The following is a 21,279-nucleotide window of genomic DNA, read 5'->3' as shown; positions in this document are numbered from 1 at the left end:
CTGCCTGTCACCACATTCCAGGAGAGGTTCCCGGGCCCCAGGGGCCAAGTGTCTGGCCTGATTATCTCTCACATATAACAACTCAGGGCAATTTGAGAAACTTGGGGGAGAAATAATTTGGTTTGCCCGAGATAATAACATGTTTGAATTAGTGCCAGTTCACCTCGCAGCATCTGCGGGCAGGTCGGCCCTCCGGTGCGAGAGATACCCGGGGCACCCGGCCTGGCCTGGACCCGACGCCCCACGGCGCTCGGCCACTCCGCCAATTTCTCAGGCCCTCACTGTTCGCAAATCCCACCTCCGTGGCCCGCCCCACCTCCTGGGGGTCCTGGGGGCCGACAGCTGACATCAATGACAAGGCCAGGAATGGGTGCGGCACTTGGGTTTCCAAGGAAGGAACCCGGTCCTCCCGTGGGCGGCCATGTGGCAGGAGCCAGCCCCTCTCCCCACCCGCGAAGGCACAGAGGCCAGCAGCCAATACTGCAGACTTAGCGACACGGGCTTCCCTCCAGCCATAAGCCCGGAAACGAGCTCCTTGTGAGGTTAGCGAGGCCCGGAGCAAGGGAGGGAACGGAGAGCTACTTCCAGGGGCTCCTCTGCTGGGGAGACAGGCCTGTGGCCCAGGGAGAAGGCCTGTCTGTAGTGCGTCGTACAAACGAGGTAAGAAAGGGAAAGGCTAGGAGTGTGTATGCACACACACGTGTGTGTGCACGAGTGCAAGACAGAGCCGTTTGGTCGGAAGAACACGTGTGTAAGCCACGTCTCTCCAGAGGCAGTTTAGGCAGAAGAAGGGGCCGTGGCCATGGCTGGTGGACGGCACACATGGGCCCTGAGCCAGCGGCACTCCCAGCTTCCACCCCTCGGGCGCCTGCGAGCCCGCCAGCAAGTACTCATCCAGCGCTCACCCCCAGGGGCCTCACTCACGCAGCCCGCTGATGTTCCTTGAGCACCAGAGCTGGCTCACCGCCCCAGCGAGGCTAGAACACGGCTCTCGGCTCTCAGATGCACCACTGAGTGGCTCCCAGGAGATAACACGAGTGTGGGAGGGGAGCCCAGGCCCTGGATGGTGCAAGAGAGCGGGGCCAAGGCATGCAGGGGTGGAGGAAGCCATGGGGCAGGGGAGGCTGCTTGGGAGGGCGGCAGCTAGTCAGGGGCTGAGTTAGGAGCTGGGGCAGGAGTGGGGAGGAAGGGGAGGTGGGGGAGAGGAAGGGGGAGGGGTAGGAAGGAGGGAGGGAGGAGAGGTTTGGAGGAGGGAGGGGAGAGGGGAGGAGGGAGATGGGGAGGGGAGGGGAGAGGAGAGGGGTGGTAAGGAGGGGGAGGAAGGGGTATTGAGGAGGGGGAGGCAGGGGAGGTGGGTAGGGGAGCCAGCCTGATGTACTTAGCACCTGTTCGTATTGTGGCGGAGGCGGGGGCTCAGAGAGGAACCAGCGCCCGTGTCAGGTGCACAAGTGACCTGAGGGACAGCAAGCCCCAACTCTCCACCATGTCCTACAGGTGCGGAAAGAGCACTCTGGAGGTCCCCTGGGATGAGGAGTCCACGGCTGGGGTCAGAGGCAGGAGAAGGTGGGGAGCCCTGTGCTGGGGGCTGCGGGGATGAAAGGGGAGCCCCGGCCCTCAGGGCGTGGGGTCCCCAGTGGGGGGGGGGGCTCTCACCAGAACATGTGGTCTTTGGTCACTCGCTCCCGCAGAAGCGTCCACTTCTTTCCCAGGTCCGATGACACATAGAGCTGCAGGGCAGAGAGGAGAGAGACAGAAGTCTGGCCGTGCCGTGAGGATGAGCCTCCCCGGAGTCGGGGGTGATCTCCCGGCGAGTATGCCCCAGGCACTCCCAGGGGGGTACAGACCAACCTCCGAGAGGCCGAGGGTCAGGCATAGGGGCTCCAAAAGAGCCATTCTCGCCCCCAGGCCAGCTGGTAGGAACTGAGGGACACCAGCCGGGCAGACCCCCTGGAGGAGGTGCACCTGAGTGCCGCTGTCCGCTGTCCGGAGGGACCTGACTACACGCTGCGGGGTGGGGGGTAACGGGAGGGGGTAGCAGGCTGGGAGGCCGGGCATGTGTTGGGAAGAAGGGAGCAGGGTCTGCAAAGGGCAGGCAGTGTGAGAGCACATCCACGCAGGAACAGCAGAGCCCTCGGTGCCTGGGGTCTGCGGTCACTGCAGGAGCACGGGGCCTCTGCTCACAAGGGCCCTGTGCTGGGGTCAACGCTCTGTGGCCACCGACTTGAACTTCCTAATAATGTGTCTTTGCATCTGAGTTTCGTAAGTGAAGCCCGATGAAACAGGGAGCTTGTGAGGGGAGCTCAGAGCCTGGGTTCCTGCGAGGTCCTGTCTCCTGCCACCTCCTGGGTTAGACTCTGGGGGCGCCTGGGCCAGGGAGGATCGGGGTCAGCCCCCCGTGGACTGAGTCCCGAGGCAGGGTCGTGGGAGCCTGGGAGGGTCTGCACTCGCTGCACCAGTGTCCCCGGGCACAGGGCAGTGCGATGTAAAGCACCACGAAGCCTGCTTCCCACCCCTCCCCACTGGCGCCCACTTTGGTGCGGGGCGGGGGGAGAAAGGCACAGCCTACGGAACACAGTCGGGGAACTGGGGTACTGTCACATGGTGACAGGTGGGAGTACGCTCGCAGGGAGCACAGCGTAACGCAGACTTGTCCAATCACTATGCTGGACGCCGGAAAGTAACGCAGCGTTGTGTGTCACTCTGGCGAGAAAAGAAGCCCACCACACCAGGGGGAGAGAGACTGCAGGAGGAAGGCTATCCTGACTTCAAACATGTCTCATGCACTGGACCCTGCAGGGCACACATCCGGCCCCGCGGAGCCCCCCAGGCTGTAGGCGTGCGGCTGGTAAGATGAGGCACTTGTGGGGGGGGGTCCTGGAACCCAGGAGCCCTGTCTGTCCCTTCCGCCGCTCCCACCGGCCCTGGGGGAAGCGAGTCAGCCTGGGGGAAGAACTCACGCCACCCCTAGCTGGGATGTGGGCTGGTCTACAGTCGAGGTCCCGAGACATCTTTCATTTGTGATTTTGCCAAGTTTTCTTTACCAGCCTCCCCGGTCAGAGGGTGGGGTGTTTAGGAAACCCTGAAGCGTCCCCTCCCTTCCTGAGAGAGGCGTGGGCCGTGAGGGTGTTAAGGGATCTCTGGACCCGTGAAGCAGGACGCGCAACACAGAGACCCAAGCGTTCTGTTGCAAAGGCAGGGCTGGGCGGGGACACTCCGCGGCTACTCCCCAGCTGAGAGGCTGTGCTTGGGGGCAGAGGAGACCTGGTTCCTCTGAGCCCTGTCTCACGGTTGCGGTGTCTGCCTCGGTTTCCCCTTCTATAAGATGGTATGTTTTGCAGGGGTGAGTCTGTGACTTGAGAGATCGTGGGGTCCCGTAGCCCGGGCTCCCAACAGACTCCACAGTACACAGTTGTGTGCCCCCCAAAGCTCCCTAAACCTCAGCTGCCCACTTTCCTAAAACAGGGATCCAGATCCCGGCCTTCCGGGGACATGTGGGCTTATCCCAGAGACACTGCTGCAAAGCGGTTGCACTAATTATGTGACCCACGAATCGCGTCGGCGTCACGTAGGGATAACATCAACCCCCCGCGGCTGCTGAGCGCCGACTGCATGAGCGCGAGCCGAGCACGCCCCTCTCGGACCGTCTCGCGGCATCTCTGTGACTACGATGCTTTTATCCGCCTGTGTTGCAGATCGAGAATGGCAGCTAAGAGCAGTGGCGTGATCGCCCGGGGCTGTTCACTGGCAGAGGCTGGACCTGGATTCTCTGCGATGTGAATGCCCCTTCCTTACTCCTCTGCACTCAAGACATGTCTAGAATAAGTCCGTTGAGCAGAGCAATTTCACGGCCAGGCCTCAAAACGAAGGAAGGCTGAAGCCGGCCATTGGACCTCAGTGTTTCCATCTGTGAAATGGGTCTAATAACCATGACACAGACACTGGGATCAGAGCCCACATCTGCTGGCCTTCGGGGCTGGCACGACATGTGCTCCTCATCTGACCCAGCCTGTCCCCATCCGGGCCCCAAGTGATGACAAGCAAGTGAGGTCACAGTGTTGTTCCTGCTGTCGTTCACGAAGGAGGGGTTTGTGGCATCTCAGAGGGAAACTGGGGCTCCTCAAGCGTCAGCCCTGTGCCGTCCTGGCCTTCGCCGTGGGCAGATGTAACCCCATCCCAGAAGCCCGCCCCAGCCCTGCCTAGTACCTATCACCCACCAGGAGCCCGGCCTGTCCTCACCACCCCATTGCCACACCCAGTAAGTCACCGGCTCCGAATGTGCTAACGTCCTTCACCTACACAGCTGCTGTACCCTGGCCTCCTCTCCACCCTGAGGCCCCATCGAGCCACCCGCGTCTCTCTGGCTTCCTGCACCCCTCCTCTGGGCCTCCTGCCTGCAGCCCTCAGCCCTCCCATCCAGCCCTTACTCCATGAGACAGCCACCAGGATCTTTCTAGAACACACACCTGACCACGTCACTCTCCCGTGTCAGAACTTCCAGGAGATGCCATAAGACCTTCCTTGGGATAAAGCCCACACTCCTTATATGGGCACTCAGGGCCCCTGGGCTGCCCGGCCCAAATATCCCCCATACCTCCCACACCCCGTCACACCCAGCTCTGGGCTCCTGTGTGACCGTGGTGCTAACGTGCCTCAGGGGGTCCTCTGGGCATCTGCACCTGCCGTTCAATCTGGCTGGAATGCCCTTCCCTGTCTTCATTCAGTGTTCAAGACTCCATCTAAAGGCACCTCTCGGTCAGGATTTGGCCAAAGTCAATGCTCAGAGGCCCTGGTATTGCAGAGCCAGGCTCAGAACCCAGTCCACTGGGTCGAGAAGCCTTTGTCAGGGCTCAGGGCCCAGCACCCAGAGATAACTGGCCTGCAGCGCCTTCCCTTTATAGTACACCCCACTCTGGCCTGGAGGAGGGGTGCCCCAGGGCATGCCCCCTTGTGCTGTCACCCACCTGGCACCGAGGGCCCTGGCACTTCCGCTCCTCGTCACCAGGACCCTCCCGCGCCCCTGAGCCCCCTTCCACTTCCACCTGGGGCCTCCTCCTTGCCACCTGGCTTCTAGTGGACACACTACCTCTGAGGCGACAGTTTCAAGTCCCACATTCTGGATTCTTCCACCGCCCCTGACTGACACCCCTTCATGGCTCCTTCTTCTCTGCAGCTGCAGAAAGAAGACCTGGTGGATCCCACCTCAGTGAGGGCTCCTTGTCCTAACTGCGGCATCCTAACCACGGCATCCTAAACATGGCGTCCTAACCATGGCGTCCTAACCACAGCATCCTAACCATGGCGTGCTAACCACTGTGTCCCATGAGAAGACTCCCCATCTCAGGACAGGTGTCCCTGCCAGACACTCAACCACAGCCCCTGGAGAGAGTCGTATTGCATGGCTGTGACTCCGGAGTTCGTAAGCCCATGGTAACGGTGAGTGTTGTCCCTGTTCTTAACAAATGTGGGGGTTTCCTCTGTTAAGCACTATCATTTGCTCCACAAGGAGGCTGAGCAGCTATGAGCGTTGGGGATGCCGGGGCCACTAGAGCCAAGCACCATGGATGGGGCCTAAGCAGCAGAGCCTTATTCTCTCCCCATCCTGGCGCCTGAGGGTCTGAGACCAAGGTGTGGGCAGGCTTCGTTCCCTCTGACGCCTCCCTCTTTGGTATGTGGACGGCCATGCCCTCCCTGTGTCCTCATGTGGGCGACCCTCTGTACGTGTCTGTGTCCTGATCTCCTCCTCTTGTAAGGACACCTGTCATAGTGGATCAGGTCCCGCCCAGATGACCCATTTTAACTTAAATACCCCTTTCAGAGCCCCATCTCCAAATATGGTTACATCTGAGATGCTGGGGGATGGTAAGGACTTTCATATATAGATTTGGGGGACACAACACAGCCCATCCCAGAGGCCCCCCTCCTGCCCTGCCACAGGACCAGCTCTGCTGCGTGCGCCTCTGGGAGTGTCTCCTGACCCCCAGCCTCACGCTTGCTGAGAGAAATCCTGCCCCCCGAAACCCAGAACTGTTTGCTCAGTTTCTTCCCTATCTTGGCGGTTTTGTTTCCGGCTCCTCAGCCCAAGCTTAGGCGGCTCACCTCTCCCCAGGCTTAGCCCCAGACTGATCGCCGCTGGGTGTGCTGAACGAATGGACAAATTTGATTCTAGGGCAGGGGCCGGCAAGCTTTTCGGGAAAGGGCCAGACAGTGAATATCTTTGGCTTTCCAGGCTGTGTGGTCTCTGTTGTAACTCCTCATCTCTGCCCCTGGAACAGGCAAGCAGCCAGAGACAATATGGAAACGGACGGGCTTGCCCGTGTGCCGACGACACTTTATTTACGAAACGGGTGCCAGGCCATCGTGTGCTGACCCCTGCTCCAGGGCACACGGTATGAAATTATCACTTTAATGTTTAAAAAGGGCTTTTTGGAAAGCTTTCCTCCCCTGGGATGTAAGATTCAGAAGCACAAGGAACTCATCCGTCTTACTAAGCACGTGGACTCGTGCCTGGCACGTATGCAGTGGGTGCTCAATAAAGAGCCGTGGCCTGAGCGGCTGGCAGCATTGAATTTCTGGCAGGGCCTCAGCGGGAGAGCCTGGCAGCAGGTATGGCCTTCCATGGAGCCAGGTACCGAGCTAAGAGCTTGTCAAACGCCGCTCACTTCATCCATGCGCACCGTGAGATGAGCCATTGCCCCTTTACTGATGAGGGAATGGGAGCTCCGAGAGGTAAGCAAGCTGCCACACAGTGTTTGCCTGTGGACCTGAGTGTGACACCCCAGTGGCTGAGGGGTCCCCCGGGAAGGATGCCAGGTCACCTCTAGTCCTCTCTCTGGGCCATCTGAGTGACAGGCCAGGGCCCCTTCCACCTCATGTCTTAATCTACCCATCTACAGATCGGGGGAGAACCGCTCCTCTCCTCAAACAGTAAGCAGTAAAAAAGGGTGTGCAGCCATCAGCTTACGGGAGCCTCCGCGTTACCGCACCGCATTATGGCTGCCAGCCCCGCCGAAGCACTTGCGTTGAGGACGCCGGCCCCGGTTGTGATGGAGCCTTTCCAATTTGCTCTCGTGGGAGGTGGTTTTATTAATGCACCATCAACTGTTGCAGAAATAGAACATTTCCACTTAATAAAAGACAAACACCGGCAGACACGCAAGAATAAACATATAGGGGACATCCTAGCTGCTGCGAGGGCCCCGCACACTGGTGTCCTGTGCAAGGGCTGACTGACTCCAGGTCGCTTGTCCAGGAAAGGACCGGAGGTGGCCCTACCAGAGCTACTCTGACACAGAGACGAAGTGCTCGAAAGTCAGAGCAAGGGAGAAACGAAGGTGAAGGAGCAGGATGAGGTCAGAGGAAGGTCATTCGCTGACATGCGTGCCGATAGGTCTTACACAATCATTAGAGGCGCCGTCCTCTTACAACGGCCCAGGCTCCCAGTGGTGTGCTGAGCCTGGCTGTCGGCTCCCAGCATCCTCCCCCCACCCCCCCAGGGCAGCTCGTTGAGCACAGGCTGGAAACTGGAAATCCAGTATCGCTCAGACTCCCTTGCAGCTAGCATTCTGGGTCAGAGGTGCACTCATGGGAGGTTTGGAAGGTGAAGGTGGCATGGAGGCATTTTCTTGCCAGCTGGGGCCGTGCCTGCTGGCCAGCAAGGTCATGGGGACTTGCCGTGGCGTCCATCCTCAGCTCTGGGGGCAGGGGGGCCGCTGTGGCGGAGACAGCAGCTGGACCCTGCATTCCTCTGCCCGGTCATTGGCTCCATGAACATTGCCAGGCAGATGCCTGGGTCTCAACATCGGCTCGTGTCCCTGACCTTGGCAAGTCCAGTGGGGCTCCCGGTCCCTCTCCTCCTGACATGGGAGGTAGAGGCTCCCGGGAGGGATCCTTGGGGCTCCAGCCTGAAGCCCCTCCCCTAGGCGCCCAACAAGAACACCCAGTTCCCCAGGCTAATCCTCCTTCTGCTTCAGTTATCCAGCGTGGTGTCTCGTTCCTGCCCCGAGCTCCGTCAGACAAGGGATCGGAGCAAACAGGACACGCACTGAGGTGTCAGATTCTCCTGGCTCACAAGATTGTTCTGTTACTCAGAGAAGCCTGATTTCTGCCCAGTTCTGAAGTCTGAGGTCAGGGAGGAGACGGGGCACTGATGCCTGGAGCCCTGCAGGACCGCTCAGCTGCAGACTGACATTCACGGCAGCCACAGTGAACCCACACCTCTGCCCCTTCTTAGGGGACCCTTGCCCACCCCCCCGCCTTGACAGCCACTCTACTTTGCTTCACCGTGGATAAATGCAAACACAGTTTTACGTAGGCTGGAGGATTGCAGGTGTTCGGTTTTCCCTAAGCGCTTGTGCAATCAGCTCTGCTGTTCTGAAGCTGTATTAAGAAATAAACATACTTCCCGATCCATTCTCTACGCCTCCCTTCAAACCCCCTCCTCTAGGAAGGCTTCCCAGATTGGTCCTCCAAGGTGTCTTTTCTTCCCTACTAAGTTTCTGGTAGCCAGTCCCAGGCTCAGATTAATTTCTCACCGTGCTGGGAATAGGAGGTTGCAGAGCACCCCATGCTACAATGTCCCGGTGAAGGGGGGAAGTGAAAGCAGGGGGACAGGGTGGTCTGCAGGTGGGAGGACAGTGTGTTTGCTGGAGGAAGGGGCAGGCCCCTGGGAGGAAAGCAAAGGGAGCATCTGCCTTTGTACCAGCCTCTGAGTCCTGGACAACGGAATATTGGTGTCCATCCTGCTGGCTCGGACTTTGGCATGTGACTTGCTTTGGCCGACAGTGTGTGAGGGGATGTGATGTATTCCAGGTCAAAGCAGACATGCCAATGCTATCGGGACGGTTTTCCCTGCCCTCCCCCCTCCATCATGAGAACAGCCTGTCCCCAGGGGACCTCGGGTTCCCGAACAAGAGCGGTGTGGAGACCTGAACCCTACATTGGCCAGGAACCATGCATAGCCCGTCCCAGCAGCACCTGGCAGAACGCCAGCCAACTCATAGACCCGGGAACAAGCAATACCGTTTGCTGCCGGTGCCCCTGAGGCCTGGGGCTGTGTGCCACTCAGATTAGCAGATGGCTGTCTAATACACCAGGTCTGTCGGAACCGAGAGCCAGCGTGGTACCACCACGCCATCCCATGTCTTCGAAGTTAGAGAGCTTTGAAAACCGTAAAACCCTTAAAAAAAAAATACCCCAAGGCCCTATTGTCACTGTTACTAATTTCCTCAAATTCTTCATTCCTTTTATAACTACAACGAAGCCATTTTTTCTCCCTTTATTCCTTTCCGTAGAGTCACAGAAAAGAACCAAGGAAAATAACCAAGATTTCAGCTCCATTAATTTTTCAGGGCGCCATAAATTAAAGAGCAATTGCAACGCAGTCAATTTCTGCAGGAAAATAAGTCTCCGTGATTGTGCTTTAGTCTAATTACATGGAAGGCTAAGTAGTGCTATTAATACCCAGAAGCCCATGCTGTCCTAAGGGAAGGCACCGGGAGCAAAGAGGCGGCCCACGGGGCCGGGGGAACCCAGGGACGCCAGTCAGCGAGGACCAGACCTTGGCCAGGAGGCCAGGTCCTGCAGTGAGCCACGGCTCAGACCCACCGGAGGTCTGCATTTGCAGGCCCTTGACCTGGGTGATCCCTCGCGGGAGAAATCCACCACCCACTCCCCAACTGATCCAACTGACGGGCACGCATCCATCTATCCATCCACCTCCCCCATCCATCTATCCGTCCACCTCCCCCATCCATCTATCCATCCACCTCCCCCATCCATCTATCCGTCCACCTCCCCCATCCATCTATCCGTCCACCTCCCCCATCCATCTATCCGTCCACCTCCCCCATCCATCCATCCACCTCCCCCATCCATCTATCCACCTCCCCCATCCATCCATCCACCTCCCTCATCCATCTATCCGTCCCAGGAACTGGAGATGAAATGCTGTAGAAACCAGGAACAGTCCCTGCCCTCGTGGAGCTCACCCAGAGTGCGTGTGCGGGGAGCAGACATTAATGTCACAGATACATAAGCACACTGGGATCAGCTCTGGGAGAGAGAGGCACTGGGATGTGGAGGACTGTGGAACAGCGGGGCCCGAGCAGGGAGCGCAGAGGGAGATCCTGAAGCAGACAGCTTCCATTTGCCTCCAGACTGCACCCTGCCCTCCTCCGCCCTGGGAGGTGGCCCGTGAGGATGGCATCCGCTGCCCAACCCGGCTTTGGCTGGGTTCCCCATCACAGGCCAGGCCTCCTCCTGGGCCCTTCTGGAGACTCCAGGGGCCACACCTCCTCTCGGGCATGTCGGTAGGTGGAAACACGGCCCCCAAAAGGCAGCCATGCCCCAGGCCCACACCTGGGCAAGTGATCGCATAGGGCAAAGGCAGGTGGGACTCACGAAGATCTTTAGATGGAAGATGACCCTGGGCTCCCCAGGGGAGCAGGTGAATTTTCCGATTTCACGCACACATACACACACACTGTGAGCACGGAGCAGAGACGCAGAGGAGGACACGGGCTTTGCCTACTGGGGTGGCTCTTTCACAAGTCGCCCAATGCCAGAAGCTGGAAAAGGTCATGCCCCCCCCCCCCCGGAGCCTCCAGAGGGAGTGTGTCCTCTGCAGACACCTCAACTCTGAGCCAGCGAAACTGATTTTAGACTTCTTCTCTCGCAGACTGTGGAAGAACACGCTTCCGGAGCTGGCAGCCAGCGAGCGCGTGCTGACTGGCTAGACCGCTACAGGGAGCCGTCCCGGCCTCCGCGGCAGCTAGGGCGGCCCCTCGTCCTCCGGAGCTCTCCGTGCCCTGCAGCGCCCTCCTCCTCAGCCCTTAGCACCTGCCGGCGCCAGCCCCGGGCTCTCCTCCCTCCCGGGCCTAGAGAGAACCCTCCACCACGTTCTCTCCATCACTCCGTGGAGGGGCCCTTGGGCTCCTGTGGGGCCCTGGTGACATAGCCCCCAGAGGAGAGGACACGGATATGGGATCTGAAGGACAAGTCACTCCTAGTGAAGGTGGAAAAGCATCTCAGGCTGGCAGAAAGGCCTGGAAGGCCTGGCGTGGGAGGGTGTCTGGAATATTCTGGAAGTGGAAGAAGGCCTTATGGCTGGTGCAACCAGAGAGGGGCCAAGGGGAACAGCCCTAATAATCACCTCTGCTTTTCAATCCTGTCTCCTGTGCTTATTTGTGCCAAGTGCGCCTCTCGCCTCCACCCACTGGGTTCCCACAGCATGCGGCCAAGCGGGCCGCCCCTGATGGAAGCACCCAGACCCCCGAGCCTCGGGGAGAAGGGCTCCTGGGACCCCGCGATGAGCAGCCTGCAATTCCCCGTGACCCCACCCAAAGGAGCAGTGGCGGGCACCCTCGGCCCAGACACCAGCCCCGGGCCTGCTTACCTTGCTCTCCTTGGTGTAGGCCAGGACCTTGTCCTCCTCTTTGGGGTGGAAAATCAGCGTTTCCACCGAGAAGGGGATGAGCTGCTTCTGGAAAGTGGCCCCCTCGTCCGTGCTGAGGAACAGACTCTGGTCCCGGTCGCTGAGCGAGGAGCTCACCAGGACGATCTGAAACACAAAGGGTGGAGATGTGAGCCTCCGCTCTGCACAGGGCAGCAGAAGGGGCGGCAGGAACTGCGGGGCTGCCCCCTGCCCCCGCCCATTCGTGCGAATCAGTCACTCATTCCCTCGCTCCACAGCCATTTCCCCATGCTGGGCACCGCCCACAGGGCAGGGCCCGACCATGAGCCGGTTTCTCTGCTGTGAATGATGCTATCTGCGGGGGCAGCACGAGAAAAGTCAGCGCGTCCACCATCGTGTGGCTGACCGGCGGCCCATGGAGACAAAGCAGGGCAGGGGGAGGCCAGGGTGGGGGCTCAAGTCTAACATGAGTGCAGAAGCAGAGCACTGGACCAGGAGGGGGACAACCCAGGACAGCGGGCGCCGGACGGGAACTCAGGTGTGAGGTGGCCGAGGGGGGGCGGGACTGGAGAAGTAGCAGCATGTCCAGTTCTGTGAGGCCTTAGAGGCCACTGTGGGGGGTGGAATGGGATCCCGCGGAGACACACCATGTCCCCACGTCCTCACCCTGGTACCCGTGAAGGTGACCTCACTTAGAAATAGGGTCTTCACAGATGGGATCAAGTTAACCATCCCAGGATGAGGTCCTCCTGGAAACTGGCAGACAAGGCGCCCATGGAGAGGACGGGGGACAGCCCCGCCACCCACATCCCCCTCTGCAGAAGGCTCCCACAGGTAGGGGTCCCACAAGGCCTCTCTTGGCTCCACCTGGAGGGTCAAGGAAGCCCCAGCCCCCTGGGGTACATTCTGCTTGGGAAGCCGGCCTGTGGCCCTTTCTGGGTTTGTCCACTTTCCTGCTCAGGTAAGTGCATGGGTACAAGCCCTCCGGGGCTGCAGGGTGGCCCAGATCTTCCAAAAAGGTCAGGAAAGGCCAGCCACGGGTCAGAACAGGTTGGCCCTGCTAGCTACACACAGGGGACGAAAGGGACCCTTGGCGGCAGAGAAAAGGGGCAGAGGGAGAGGCTTCCCTCCTTCCCCCAAGGCCAGAGAGGGTCGGGCAGCCTGGAGGGCTGGGAAGTGATGTGGGCGCCTGGCACTGGGAGTGATACACCCACCCCCAGGCCATGTGGCCAGCCCCCTGCAGCATGGGTGGGCCCAGTCTCTACCTCCACCCTCTTCTGGGAGATCCAGTCCCCACAAAGAAACTGGGGGTGTTCTTCCTACCCACAGACCTCATAGAAACTTCTGGGCTCCTCACAGCCCCAAGGAGACATTGACCTCTGTGGCAGGGTCTGCAGTCTCCTCCTGGACTGGCCTCCCTCCCTGCCTCCTGCTTGTGCACTGGCCATGGCCAGGGTGCTCTACCCACATGTAGCCCCCTCCCCCAACACCTGTCCCCTCTGTTTCCCCCTCACCCCGGGCCTGGTGGAGCCCCCTGCTTCAGGGCCACAGGGGACCTGGTATTTGCCCATCAAAAGCTCACCGCCTTTTATGGAGGTAGCCTCTTCCCCCAGGACTGTGGCCCCCCTGGGGCCAGGGCCAGGTCTGTGGAGTTCCCAGCTGTCCCCCTCCCCATCCCCACCCCTGCAGAGCCTGGGGACTCCACACACTTGTTGAATGAATGAATGAATGAACAGACACCATGTGCCGATAGAGTAGGGGGCCAGGGCACACTCAATCTCACATAGCCCAGTTCAAATTCCATGTCTGTGTGACCTCAGGCAAGCTGGCTGACCATTCTCTGCCTCAGTTTCTTTGTCTGTAAAATGGGGGAAATAATATGGCGCCTGGCATCAGGCGAGCCGCAATGAGTCTAACATGAGTGTTAGAGATTAGATCCTCATTGGAGCTCTATGGGGCAATAATGACCTCTGATTGGCTGATGAGGAAACTGAGGCAAGGGAAGCAAATTGCCTGAGGTCACACACCAGGCAGGACAGAGCCGGGGTCAAGCTCTGAGGGGGAGTCTATGCAGGGTGGGGTGCTGGCAGGGGTGGGGGTGGGACCAGCCTGGCCCGAGATGAGCCCGGCTTTCCTGGGGAGAGGCTGTGGGGCACTGAGCCCCCTTCGTGTGGACGCCCCACTGCGTCCTCTAGAAGACGATAAAGCACACGGGACCTAAATCTGTGAGCTGCACAAGCTCCTGTCTTCACAAGGGAGAGTCCGATGCGCTCTTTCCAGGGAAGCCTAGGAGCTCTGCAAGCAGGTGAACTGTCTCCCGCACAGATCCCGCCCGCGCCAGCCGGCCACGGGTCTGAAGGAGAAGGGCAGGGCGCTCCCGGAGCCCGACCCTCGGGGGCCGTGCTCCCCGGAGGAGGCTGTGCGAGAGGCGTCCGTCGGGTGCGGTTTCCACGCGGGGGCAGTGGAGGAGCCAAGAACGGCCAGGGAGCCCGCTTCGTGGGAACATCCCCCGGCAATGTTTAATGACAAGGGAGCCGACGCACTCACGAAGCGAAGCCAGTGGAGACTTTGAGCAACTATGTATCCCCGTGGGCAAAATGTAAGACAGCACAGGATAAGTTTGTCTATGGTTACTGTATAAAGTGTGATCGTGTCACAGAAATGACAGTGGAGGGGTGACTATTCAGCTGTAAGATAAAAGGAAACCTGCCACTTGCAACACCAGGGACGGACCTTGAGGGCGTCACGCCCAGTGAGAGAAGACAGAGAAAGACAAATACCTGCGATCACACTTGCAATCTTCAAAACAGAAGCGAAGCCCGAAGCCGAGCTCACAGATACAGGGGACAGATGGGCGGTGCCGGTGGCGGGTGGGCGAGAGGTGAAGGCGGTCAGAAGGCACAAACTGCCCGTTACCAAGTGAGCGAGTCACGGGCTGCGGTGTGCCCGGCGTGGAGACGCAGCAACACCGGACTGCATGGCCGAACGTTGCTGAGAGAGGCGATCCTGAGTGGTCTCATCACGAGAAAGCATCGTCCTACCGGCGTGTGGTGGCAGATGGTAACCAGACGTACGGCAGCGACCATTTCACCGTAACTACCGAATCATGATATTGTACACCCTCTAAGGCTTATATATTTACATTTGTATATTAACTATGGTAATATGTCAATTACACCTCAGTTTTGAAAAAACGAACGGAAGGAGACACGGAGGATGTTAATAGTGATTGGTTTAAAGTGGTGGAGTTAGAAGGAATTTATTTTTTTATTTTAAATAAATGTAGTTTAGAACAGTTTTTAATTTACAGAAAAGTTGCAAAGATAGTACAGAGAGTTCCACAAGCCCCGGCGTGGTTTCCTCTGCGAGGACAGCTCACGCCAGTGTCGGACACTTGTACAGCCAAGGAGCCAGCACCCGCACGTGCGTATGGTCTGAACCATGCACTACGTTCCACGAGTGGCTTTTCCTGGTCTGGGACCCCATCCAGGACCCCACGTGACATTCAGGTGTCACGTCTCCTGAGGCTCCTCGGGGTTGTGACTTTCTCAGACGAGCCTTGTTTTCCTTTACCTTGACCGCGTTGAGGAGTTCTGGTTGCATACTGTGTAGACTGCATCTGGATTTCGGCTTATCTACACTTTCCTTATGGTGACACTGGGGTCACGGGTTCGGGGGAGGAAGGGCATGGAGGTGAGGACCCTTCTCACTGCAGTGGGCCCAGAGCGCACGCCATCGAGGGGAGCCCACAGCCACGGCGCTGGCCTCGCCGGCCGCGTGGTGCCGCTCAGGGCTCCCCACTGGAATGGCACTCCTTTCCTTCCCGCGTCCACACTGTCCGCACGGAGGACGGCCCCATGCACAGCCCACACCTGCGGTGGGGAGGGCAGCTCCCCTCCTTGAGGGCAGAGCAGCTACGAGCATTCTTGTGAATTCTGCGTGGGAGACGGTCTCTTCTCCCGCACTTACTGACTCAATCATTTATTTACGTCACTGTGAACTCATGAATATTTATGTTAGACTTTGAGTTGTAATTCAAGGCAGTTCTGTTATTTCCTTGTGCAAATGCTCCAGCTCTGGCTACTGGGGGCTCTTTTTGGCTCCTGCGTTCTCCTTCCCATAACACCCTGCTTCTACTTCTCAGCGTTGTTCTGCGCTGCACCTGGCCTCCCCGGATAATCAGGAGGCACGAAACAAACCACCCAGATTTCTCACACACCGTACTGGAGCCAGCCCGGTTCACTCAACATCCGCCCAACACGCGGGCCAGACTCTGTGCCCCACCCCGGGGCAGCGGCCCCCGCGCCTGGCTCCTCAGGGCTATCCGGCCAGGGAAGCCCAAAAGTCACTTATTGAAACGCTTTCTCACGATGATGATTTCTGAATGTTCTTACGATGCAACTATTGACTCACCCACGTCCCCCCGCAGATGTGCCCCTTGAGCGCAGGGATAGCGACTTCACTCCTGTTTTGTTCCGCCAGTACACAGCTCAGGCTCGCCGTGGCGCTGTCGGCTAACCCCTGCCTGACGGACACCGACTGAATGCACGCGCATGGATGAGTAAGTAAGTCCGTCTCGATATGTGAGTCTGAAAGGAATTGTTTGTTCGCTCCTTCTCCTTGGGGAGGAGAACATTCCTGGGGATATTTAAGAAGCCTGGAGTCTGGACAGCCTAACAAATCTCATCCACTTCTCTGCATTACTCAGAGCTTTACACAGCAATGAAGACTCATTCATTCATTCATTCATTCTTCCGTAGGTGCTAAAACCAGAGTCAAGCAAAGATTTAGGTGTGCACAGGGCTTTGTGGCAGCAGAGCAGGGGGAAAAGGAGAATCCAGATATAGGGCCAAAAGGAGGGCTTCCTAGAGGAGGTGACCCCCAGATGAGCCTTGAAAAATGGATGGAAATTCGATTGGCAGACCCAGGGGAGGATGTTTGGGTCAGAGAGGACAGCAGGAGGGTGGGGGTCCCTGCCCTGCCTCTCGCCCCCGCCTCAGGCTCCAGGAGTCAGCCACATAGAGCCCTGGCCTGTTTCTCCAGTTCGCCAAGACTGTTCGTATTTTGACCACATTTTCGTGCACTGTTCCCTCTGGCTAGAACGCGCAGTGGGACCAAGACAGCCCCAACCTCACCGCAGATAATTCGGAATCAGATTTTATGATTTCAAACTGAATTCGAATACAATTTCAAATTTCAAATCAGAGCCCCCAATTCTGGGCTGCTTCCACAACGCTGAATATTTCTCATTTAATTTTGCAGGTGCCTCCAGCGTGAGTTTAGCTGTTTTTAGGATGGGATGCCCTTCTCCTTTTTACCTGTTTGTCAAATACTTCCTCATCCATGGAGGCTCATGTCAAATGTCACCTCCTCCAGGAAGCCCTCCGTGATACATGCCTTTCCCACAGAGTTATTCTAATCCCTCCTCTGCCCCTTCCTCCAGCATCTTGTGCATTCATCTGCTCCTGCCCAACATCCTTAGAGTTCTCTTTGGGAGTCGGCCTCCCCATCTACGCAAGATCTGTGTCTTTGTCACAGCCATGCCTCCAGCCCACAGCAAGGGCCTGGCACCGACCGGCACCACATCCCAATAAACTGGTGTTGGTGCTAGTCCCACACAGAATTAGGGCTCCGGGTACGGGGTCGCCTCTCCATCACAGCCCTCTGTGGCAGCCAAGGCCCCGCCCGCGGTGGCACCACGGTGGAGAAACAGGAACCCGAGGAAGTCGTTCCGGCTGGATTGGGGGCTATTTTGGGCCTCAGAGTGGGACAAGTAAGCCAGGAAAGACGGGGGAAGAGAAAGTGCTGACAAGGAAAGGATTACTGGAGCAAAGAAAACAAATCAATTAGCATGGAGCAGAGGGGAGGCTGGCAGATTGTTCCTCCAAATTGGGAACCAGACTACTTCCAACGGAGTATTTTTACTGCCTGCTATTCCGGGCCAGCATATGGTACCTGCACTCGGTTCCGGGGGCCCACGAGGCTGGAGGTTTTGAAATCAGAGGCCACATGTTGGAGAGAAATATGGGACAGGTCCAGGGGACTAGTGGCCAGCCCATTTGAGCATGAGTCCCAGGACTGGCTCTGTAATCTGCGGGGCCCCAAAAGCGGGCTCCTTGCTCAAAAAGAATTAAGAACTTCAAGACGCGGCAGGCAACCATCAGAGCAACCGCTAGGTCCAGGTCACACCGCCCTGAAGCCCGCCCCCACCGCCCCAAAGCGATTTAGCTAATAAACTCTGGGACCCGCAGCCCCAGCATCACGGAGGCCGCTAGAAGCGTGGTGTCTCCGCCCCACCCGGATAGAAATCTGCACTCTCTCAAAGTCCCTGGTGAGCCCTGAGCACCCTGCCGCCGGATGCCTGCTTTCACCGTAGCTCCTGCTGGTTCTCAGCTCTGAGCCCACTAGCTGTCTGCTTCTGAGCACGCTGGCTGACCCTGCTCTGCTCCCGACCGAGTGACCACGACATAAGCCACACACATCCCATGCCACGACCTTCCCTGGGATTCTGTGGCTCGCGGCCCCACTCGCAGCCACTCTGACAATGCTCCGCAGGGTGGGTAGAATACTGAAGACAGCATCAGGAGTCCGGCGAGGCCACAACACAAGCACAGGGGGGCAGGGGACAGCGTCTGCTCTGGAGGCACGCGGAGCTGGGCCTCAGGCCTCAGTTGCCCCACTGAGCTGTGAGCTGTGCAGCCTTGGGAAAGTTACTTCACCTCTCTGGGCTGCTGTTTCCTCCTCTATAAATCAAGAGGGGAATCCCCACTGCAGAGGCAACCAGAAGAGTCAATGCACAGTGTGTAGCAGACTTAGCCCAGTACCTGGGACACAGCAAGCTTCCTGAACACGTGGGAGCATGCCATACAGGACAACTCGGTTGATTGTCCAGCAGTTCATCAAGCACTCCTGTGAGTCAGGGTCACGTTGTTGACGCCGGTCATAGGTGGTGGTGAGAGGGACGGGAAGCGTATGGCTCCCTGCACTGTGAGATCCCGAGACAGACGGGGCAGGGAGCAGAGAAGCTGTCCCCGGGGGAATGACCCTTCTCTCTCTGGGGCATGGGCTGGGGCCACGGTCAGAGAAGCCATGTGCCTTGTGGAAGGTCACACTGCCAGCCAGGGTCCACGGCCTCTTCCCTCCCGACATCACCCACCCGCACCGCTAGCATGCATCATGGCCCGTGACCTGACGGCCTCTGCCCAGGGAGTAGCGGCAAACACTGGGTTCCTGCGGAATGCACTTGGGAGGTCTAGACGCTAGGGTTCCTGCGGAATGCACTTGGGAGGTCTAGACGCTAGGGTTCCTGCGGAATGCACTTGGGAGGTCTAGACGCTAGGGTCCCTATGGAATGCACTTGGAAGGTCTAGACGCTAGGGTCCTGCGGGAATGCACTTGGGAGGTCTAGACGCTAGGGTTCCTGTGGAATGCACTTGGGAGGTCTAGACGCTAGGGTTCCTGCGGAATGCACTTGGGAGGTCTAGACGATAGGGTCCCTGCAGAATGCACTTGGGATGTCTAGACACTAGGGTCCCTGCGGGAATGCACTTGGGAGGTCTAGACACTAGGGTCCCTGCGGGAATGCACTTGGGAGGTCTAGAGAGGCCTCCCACCTTCAAGGGCTACCAGGAACGGCTTCCAGAGGCCTGCAGGTCCGTCCAGACCTTGGGGACGGACTTCTGGCCACATGAAGGGAGGCGCAGGGGGGCTTTCTGTTCCTCCTCATCCATTCCTTCTTCCCTTTGGCCCATGGTCTTGGTCTTATACTTACAAAGCATTAACTGACTCACTGAGCTGCACATCAGACCCCAGCAGGGAAATAAGTCCCCCAGGACCCGTGCCACGGGGGAGCTCACAGAAGACAGCGGGAGGTGTTTAATGGTGTGAGCAGTCCACCGAAGCAGGTGACCCCGGAGGCAGGGAGCCAGGCTGGAGTAGATAAAAGGCCTTCTGGAAGTTTCTACAGGAGATGCACAGCAGGCTCTTGCTGGGGATGGGTCGGAATTGGTCACGTGCAGAAAGATGCTCCAAGGAGACAGGGCAGACTGTGCGCCATCCTGACACGGGGCTCCCGTCTCCCTCTCCACCGGGTTGGGAGAGCTGCCTGGACCCGGGGCCCAGACGCCCTTCTCTGACCCTCCCACGGGAGCCTATGCCTCCAGGCCGGCTCACGTCCCCACTGGCTCGGACTGGACTCCGGCTTGGGCCTGCCTACTTGATCGCCCCCGCCCGTGGGAACCCGTGTGGCCCTGCCCCGCACAGGCCGCCAGGTCGCCCTCCCTGGGCCAAGACTCCCCGCCCGCAGGGCTGCCGGCCCCTCTCCTCCAGGTGGTGCCAACCGCCCCGCCTGCCTCACAGCGAACATCACAGCTCTCAAAGCTCCACGTTTAAAAAGGGAAACAAACCGCATCTAGAAAGTATTTCTCACCCCTGCCAGAGCTCCTTCTGAATGTGCAACAGATCTCTGGTTTCCATTCAGAAAGCCAACAAGGAGAGGATCTTTTATTTTAGTCCGCCCTTCACCAAGTTTATCCCTCAAAGGGTCCCCACCCGGCCCCCGGGATCCGTGTCATCTGCAGTTACCTATTTAAAACCCGGTCACCCGGTCTATTCCTGGCCAGACAGATGCGCCCAGCTAGGGACACGGAAAACTTGGCTTTGACACCAGGAGAGGCAGACAGCAGAGACAAACAAACACGGCGGCATCCACGCTCGGGTCTGAAATTAGAAGCGGTGCAGAGCCTCTCATACACGCCTGTGTGACTCATGATGAGCAAAAATAGCTCTCCCCCCCAGAGCCTCCCTCTCATGGCTGGATGCGTCCTGCTGGGATATGCAGCACACTTGGTCAGCTACCCGGAGTCGCGGAGCTCATCACGGCATACGATGGTTTCGGTGTGGGTAACCAGGGCCACAGGACAGGCCACGGGACACACAGTCTGACCGCGCAGTGGCTCTGCCATCTCTGCACTCCGTGACCTTGGGCGAGTCACTCTCCTCCACCTTAAATTGGAGACGGTAATCTCTTCTCTGCAGAGATCCCAAATTAAGTACAATATTTGAAAGTGTTGGAGAAATACCCAAGGCCTCATCATTATTTTTGTGCTTTCTTAAACCAGAAAGATCTATTATTGGAAAAGTCAAGGATAATCTGAATTTATACAAACGCAAGCCCACAGTATCATGCCCCTGCTGGAAACCCTTCAGGGTCGCTCCTGGGGGTGGCATTCACAACCCTGTCCCACGACCTCACCGTGCTGACCTCACCATCACATGGCCTGAGGTCCTGCCGTCCTGGACGGCCTCCAGCACGCTCACGCTCAGCTTTACAATGCTTCACACTTTGCCAGATGCCCTTGGCCATCTTCCCTCCCACTGCAGTGAAGGCTGAGGCCTGGGGCTGACCAGAGGCTGACGTGGAGGCCATGGAGGTCATCCGGGTGAGGCAGCCCCGGGATGCTGCAGAGGAGAGGGCAGGTCCAGCACACTGCAGAGTTTAGCGGGTTCGGAATGGAATGAACAGAATGGGGAAATGTGGGAACTCGCCCAAGCTTCTGGCCCAGCTGACGGAGAGGAGGGCACGGGAGAAGAGCTGGCTTAGGGCAAACAGAGGTGTGGCCCGTAGGAGCCTCACGCTGGGGCGGCCGTTCCGAGGGCACCGGGCGGAGGAAGGGGCTCCGGGGCTGGACATCCGGGGTGAGCTCGGCTCCCTGGAAATCTGCACTGGGGGGCAGGAATTTGTAAGTCACATGGGCTGGGGGTCCTGGGAGTGGAGGAGCCCACCTGTGGATTGTAAGAGTGACACAAGTGCTGAGCTGGGGTGGGGACAGAGAGCCCCGCCAAGAGGAGCCCACGGCGGGGGGGGGGGG

The 21,279-nt window shown here is 58.6% G+C and overlaps 1 protein-coding gene across 1 annotated transcript in view; it reads right to left on the bottom strand.

The window, feature by feature from the left end:
* The window catches only part of SORCS2 (sortilin related VPS10 domain containing receptor 2), a 458,467-nt gene that overhangs the window by 67,247 nt on the left and 369,941 nt on the right, over window positions 1–21,279 (bottom strand). Inside the window, exons 4-5 of the mRNA XM_040625236.1 lie at window positions 11,393–11,557; window positions 1,654–1,727 (exon numbers count right to left, since the gene is read on the bottom strand). Coding sequence (XP_040481170.1) covers window positions 1,654–1,727; window positions 11,393–11,557 — 239 coding nt within the window. The remainder of the gene's footprint in view (window positions 1–1,653; window positions 1,728–11,392; window positions 11,558–21,279) is intronic.

Source organism: Ursus maritimus, unplaced genomic scaffold, assembly GCF_017311325.1.
Source record: "Ursus maritimus isolate PB19 unplaced genomic scaffold, ASM1731132v1 scaffold_8, whole genome shotgun sequence".
In the NCBI taxonomy this organism is placed as follows: Eukaryota; Metazoa; Chordata; class Mammalia; order Carnivora; family Ursidae; genus Ursus; species Ursus maritimus.
Note: the sequence above shows the minus strand (reverse complement) of the source record. Positions and strands in the feature narration are given on the sequence as shown.